The sequence below is a fragment of the Oryza sativa genome, chromosome 1 (assembly GCF_034140825.1).
Source record: "Oryza sativa Japonica Group chromosome 1, ASM3414082v1".
NCBI lineage: Eukaryota > Viridiplantae > Streptophyta > Magnoliopsida > Poales > Poaceae > Oryza > Oryza sativa.
Genome location: NC_089035.1, coordinates 30,497,223 through 30,503,222, shown reverse-complemented (window position 1 = coordinate 30,503,222; position 6,000 = coordinate 30,497,223). Strand labels below are relative to the sequence as shown.

General features: G+C 55.4%; 1 protein-coding gene and 1 non-coding gene across 3 annotated transcripts; both read left to right on the top strand.

Annotated features, from left to right (window-relative positions):
- Positions 1 to 1,247: 1,247 nt before the first annotated feature.
- LOC4325591 (zinc finger A20 and AN1 domain-containing stress-associated protein 2-like) lies at positions 1,248 to 2,287 on the top strand. 2 transcript variants are annotated; one of them, NM_001401462.1, is made up of 2 exons: positions 1,248 to 1,401; positions 1,475 to 2,287. In NM_001401462.1, exon 2 carries the CDS (start codon positions 1,536 to 1,538, stop codon positions 1,980 to 1,982), a length of 447 nt encoding a protein of 148 aa, NP_001388391.1. In that variant the 5' UTR covers positions 1,248 to 1,401; positions 1,475 to 1,535; the 3' UTR covers positions 1,983 to 2,287. The 2 variants fall into 2 exon arrangements, with proteins under 2 accessions (NP_001388391.1, NP_001388390.1); NM_001401461.1 differs by having other exon boundaries at positions 1,376 to 2,287.
- Positions 2,288 to 2,363: 76 nt separating this feature from the next.
- On the top strand, positions 2,364 to 2,434 carry TRNAG-CCC (transfer RNA glycine (anticodon CCC)). Its single transcript has one exon. It is a non-coding gene; the product is annotated as a tRNA-Gly (tRNA).
- The last annotated feature ends 3,566 nt before the right edge of the window (positions 2,435 to 6,000 follow it).

Below are 6,000 nucleotides of genomic sequence, written 5' to 3'. Positions count from 1 at the left end.
AATATATCTCGTCGACACTATCCACTGTCTTCCACCCCCAATGTCCCGTCCGATCCCCCAATGCGTCGTGGTCTAGGAGGCTTGCGACAACCAGATTGTTGCGTCGGTAGAATCCTCACGCGCTTAGCTCCCTCACCATGGGAGGAGATGTTGCCGACGAGGGCCTCGTGCTGTAATAGCGCAAGGATGCCGAGGCGCGAGGATAAAGGGTAAAGGATGCCACAGGTCGAGGAGACCTCCTCTTCGTCGCCCTTGGCTACATGTGTCACCCCCGACGTTGGCTAGAGCAAATGTGGTAGATGGGAGATAGTCAAAGTGGAGGCACTGTGGAAGGAGGAAGAACCGCTGACGGGAAGGAGCATGACGCTAACGACGGTCCACCCGTGATGGAGCCTAATGAGGCTCGCTTGGCATCGCCATCCGTGATAAAGAAGGTGACGCTAGTGGGAGGTAGGTGGGTGTGAGCCCAGGATCAATGATGTCACCACCTCTAGTCCGAGAACATTATCGGCTACTTAGGTTGGTTCCTGCACTACAACAGCCTTGTGGTCATGGACCTCCTCCGCCTATAGCTTCCCTACATTGCTAGAAAGCGCCGCACCCGTCACCGGCAAACTCTAGGGCCTTGAGGAGGAGGTGGGCACCGAGGGGAAGAGGCCAGTAAGCTCGCCGCTTCCTGCCACCTCTACTCAGTGGATGGGATGAGACGAAGAGAGGGGCCCTTGCTACATCGTCCCTATAAGCTGAAGCAGTCGATAGGAGAAGAGAAAAAGTACACTTGACATGTGGGTCTCAAATGTTATTTTAATTTATTTTCCTGGTTGTAATACCATGTTAGATGAAAAACATGTTTTAATAAGAGGGCTGCTACAAAACAGGATCCCGTTTTGTAGCAGCCCTCTCAAAAAACCTAGACTACGGTATCCCGTTGGTATTTAATAATGTGGGTGTTACTTAGGATAAAACCGGTATAAAAACTACTCAAAGAGGTAAAACAAACAGGTTTAGAAAGTTGGAGGTATCTGGTTTTATGATTAAGGGACGGGTATGAGACAAAGGCTATAGTTGAGGGATGTATAATGGACTTTTACCATGTGAAAAATGTCAAAACAGACCATCCTCTTAAACTGGTGGCCCACAATGGTATCTTCCCACACAGAAAATAGCTTTTGACCGGAGTCCAAAATTGGTTGAACTGCTTTAACATCCGTCCCAGAAGAATAACACTGCTCGCAAAAACCAGAAATTTTCTGGACATACGGACATACCTGCGCGGCTGGCGACTGGGTGCGGTTGCACTCCCGCGTAAAACACGTCACATTCTAACTTGCTTCAAACAAACGCCATCATCCATCGGATCATCCCATCTTCCCTAAGCCTCGGGGCACCAAGTAGCGTTCGGTACAGACCCCCATCCTCTCCCACTAGCTCATCGCCTACGAATCCCCGTCCGATTCCTGTACGCTTCTTGCAGGCTTGCAGCTCTCAACCTCCTCGTCGACGCCGGGGAAGGGAAGCCTGCGTTCGGGCGAGCGATGGAGCAGGGAAGCGAGAGGCAGGACGAGCGGCCGCCGCTCCCGTGCGCGAACGGCTGCGGCTTCTTCGGCTCTGCCGACACCCGTGGCCTCTGCTCCAAGTGCTACCGCCAGACCGTGATGTCCCAGGCCTCCGCGCCGTCGGCCGCAGCACAGTCCGCGGAGCACGACCAGGTGGTGTTGCCGGCGCCGGAGGGCGTACCCGTGGACGAGGGGGCGATGCCGCCGCCGCCGCCGCGGCACGGGGCGAAGACGAAGAGCAGGTGCGCTGCGTGCGGGAGGAGCGTGGGGCTGATGGGGTTCGAGTGCCGCTGCGGTGCCGTGTTCTGCGGCGCGCATCGCTACTCGGACAGGCACGACTGCGGCTACGATTACAGGGGCGCCGGGCGCGACGCCATCGCCCGCGCCAACCCCGTCGTGAGACCCGACAAGGTGGAGAAGCTCTGAAAAAAAAGGAAAAGCTACAACTGCTCGATCTTGCCAACATTGCCATGCCCGAACCAAACGATTGGTCGATTGCTGATTTGCTTCTCGTGCGAGATGGAGTCGGTACTCGGTACTGATCTATGTATGGAGATATGATATATGTAGAGATTGGAAATTGATGATTCTGTGTGGCTTATTGTGTTGCGCACATATCACTTCGATCTTCTAAAACTTTCAGTTAGCACAATACCGTGGCAGGATACAATTTTATTGTTCATGGAAGTAGCTGCCAATTCTGAATCTATAGCACAACCATTTGCAGATTTGCTCCCTTTCTTTTGCAGTATTAAAGACGTTAGTTGTTATAATGAGTAAAACTTCCTTTGGATGCTTAAGCAACATGCGCATCTGGTGTAGTGGTATCATAGTACCCTCCCACGGTACTGACCAAGGTTCGATTCCCTGGATGCGCATTCTTTCAGTTTTTTTAGCCATTATATTTGCCAAGTGATATCCCTGCTCACCTGTTGCTTTTGTCCGCCATTTCGAATGCCAAGTGCTATCTCTTCTCACATTTACTTTTGCTTACCATGTCATATGCTCGTCCTTGATTACAAAAATGCCTACTACGATCTTCATTTATTTGCATACTCAATTTTTCGTCACTGAAATCCAAAATGTCCGTCCAATTGCAGAATAGCTTGTGTATGTATTGCTCAATGCACACCATCTGTTCGTCGAAACGTCGACATAGATCAATCAGCAAGTAGCGGATCATTCCAGTGTTGATTTTCCAAAATGCCTGATCGTTCCGGCATAGTGGCAATCGAGGCCAGCTACAACAAGCTTGTCAGTTGTCACCGTCCTAATTCACGATTTCACATGGAGCCGGTCAGCCGGATGCAACGGGAGCTCTGCTGTGCTTCTCGGCGTAGACAAAATCGGTGATCCTCTCCAGGAGCACGTCGAAGTCGTCCTGTGTCTTGAGGAGGTTCACCCGCGTGTACCGCGAGATGATCCCCGCCGCCAGCAGCAGCGATCTCGCGGCAGTCGACGTCTTCCTCCCACTCGCATTTCACCCACGCGTAGGCTGCTCATCAGGAGAGACCAAACACACCAGACACAACTTCAGCCCCGTCTCCGTCCAACACCGTCGCCACCTCGCATCACCACCACCCAGCCAGTCGCCTGAACACGCCCCGCCCCCGCAGCATTCATCAGCCCACTCAGATCTTCTCATTTAAACTCTTTCTCCGCTGCAGTCCACGAACTTGTAAGAGTGTGCAGCCGGGCAGCATTCATCAGCCCACTCAGATCTTCTCATTTAAACTCTATCTCCGCTGCAGTCCACGAACTTGTAAGAGTGTGCAGCCCGGCCACGTATCGTAGGTCACCTAGGTCACATTAGGCCAACTTCACCACAGGCCCAACCGAAACCACAACTATATATCCTGAGTCTACACAACCCAAAATACTAGTCTGATGAAAGAGAACTGCCACCACCTTTTAAGTTGTCCTCCCCCACCATCAATTATTGATGTGGGACTAAACCCAAGCAACAATCTTCCCCGTCACATCAACCCATGTGACCCCGAAGACTTTTACCTGGCCTCCCCCACCATTTGACCTTTGGAAATTGTTTCGGATTTTAAACCTAAGTTCTGGTACCACTTATTAGATAATCAGTCCGAAATTACCATCAGAAACCAAACACGGAAGAAACTCCATAGGAGATCTAAACATGATGACAACACCGAGGCACGATATTTGTTAACGAGGTTCAGCCGAAGCCTACATCCCCGGGGCACAGTTTATGGGGTGCTACTCCTCAATTCAGTATATTACAGCATACCAGAGTTACAACTACCCTGGGCCGGACGCCGCTGGCAGACGCTACCTCTCGCTATGCTAAGTCGTCATATCCGGTTACAACAAGTTTGTCCTTCTAATTAAAAGGATACTAGCATAGAGTCTGACTCTTACTCTACTCCAATAACTAGTACAACTACAAGTCCTAAATTGTAACCGACTTTGTACGCATATTCGACACAAACTCTAATAGAGTGTGGAGAGTAACTCCGTCGCCACTGCCATCCACAAGCCGACGCAACCTAGCCGCCGCTCGCAAGCCAGCGAGATGCCTGTCACCGCCACCGTCGCCGTTCACCACTGTGCTCCCAGCTTCGGCGGCAAACCTCAGCCCATCTGCCTGGGAGCCGAGGAAAAAGCCCCATCACCACCGTCCTTCCACTGCGCGCACTCCCGGCAGCCAGCTCAAGCAGGGGCGAGACGGGCGGATGCGAGCGGAGGGGAAGAATCGGTTGAGGGAGGTATTTTCGGCTTGAACTGGCCCGTCAATTATATATATTCTAAGAAGATAGCGAGCCCATTGTTTCGCTTAGAATAAGCCAAATGGCATATTTGCATACGAAAAGTAATTTGTGAAAAAAAAATATATACGTGTTCTTAGCTTAGCGATCTAAAAGCAAAAGCTAAAAAATAAACTTCGATGAAAAAACCTTATCAGCTCGAAATTTAAGATTATAAATTAAAATTTTGGTTGATAAGCATAAAAGATGAGGATGTGTTTTGACAAATCAACAACGATTTTATAGGAGACCCGATTATAAGAATGAAAGGATGGACACATATCTTATTTTAGATACTAATTAATGAATAAACAGAACGGACACAAAGCAGACAAGCAAAACTATCTACTCCAGGGAAAGGGCTCTCGCATCGCCCTCTCCACGGGCGACACGAGAGGTGACGCCGCCACCGTCTTCTTCCTCCTCCTCCCCTCCTTCTCTGCCTCGCCGCCGCCTGAGCGGGCGCCGGCAAAGTCGCGCGGCCGCAGGGACGGTGGCGGCGGGGCTTCGCCTCAGCGCGCGCTCGGCGGCCCGGGGAGCTGGCCGGGCGGCGACGGTGGCAAACCGTCCGAATCCGCGCCCGCCTGGCCGGATCCGGCGGGGCAGCGCTTGGCGGCGGGGCGGAGTGGTGGCGGCGGTGACTGGCGGTGCCTGGTGGTGGCGTATAGGGCCGGCGGCGGCGGAAACCCCCGCCCAGATCCGCGCTATTTTGGCCAGATTTGGTGGGGCTGACGCCGGGCGACGGCGGGCGGCAGGGAAGCAGGCGTGCTGGCAGCGGGGAAGAGGCGGCGACGGTTGCGCGGGCGGCGCAGCTGAGGTCGTGGGCGACGCGGTCAGGCGCGTGTGAGCGTCACCAACGGCGGTTGAGGCCGTTTGCCCGAAGGCCGGTGAGGATGGCGACGCGGGGCAAGCTCACGGCGGTGGCGGAGCAAGCTCGCGGCGGTGGCGGCACCGCGGAGCTCGCGGCGACGTCGGCGGCGGCAACGGTGCGGGAGCACGGGGCGACGGCGACGGTGGTAACGGCGTGGATTTCATGGCGATGGTGGCATCAGCGGCTTGTCGGCGGCGACAGCACGGTGGCTGGTCGACGGCTTTGGCGGCTGTTGGTGGCTGTGGCATTGGGGCTCTCGCGGCGGAGGCAGCAGCGCGGAACTCGTGGCGACGGTTGCGGTAGCGGCTGGACGACGGCGATGGGGCTGCGGCTGGTTGGCAGCGAGGTGGCCGTCGGCAGCAGCGGCCGTGGTGGTGGTGGGAGTTGGCATGGTGGCCTCGGTCGGCTAGCCGAGGAGGTGGCAGACGGCTGCATCTGGCCGGTGCGGGAGAGTACGGAAGAGGGGTCGGAGACCGGCTTGGCGCAGAAAGGCGCAGCCGATGGCAGTGGAGGCCGGCTCGGCGCGAGAGGCGCGGGCGGCGGAGATGGAGGGCGGCTTGGCGCGAGAGGCGCGGCCGATGGAGGGAGGCCGGATTGGCGCGAGAGGCGCGTCCGGTGGAGGAGGCCGGTTCGGCGCGGCCGGCAGAGGAGGAGGCGACCCTGGTGCGAGGAGGAGATGCCGGTGGGCGTGGCACGATCTTCGGCGCTCGAAGGCTGGCCGGCGGGGGCGCCAGTGCGGGGGTCCCACATGTAGGCAGAGGTTGTGTGGTGGTGGAGCATCGGTGCGTCAGCCATGGAT

Bases quoted from the DNA above. Each gene is read 5' to 3' on its own strand.
- LOC4325591 (NM_001401462.1), top strand. From the start codon at position 1,536: ATGGAGCAGGGAAGCGAGAGGCAGGACGAGCGGCCGCCGCTCCCGTGC.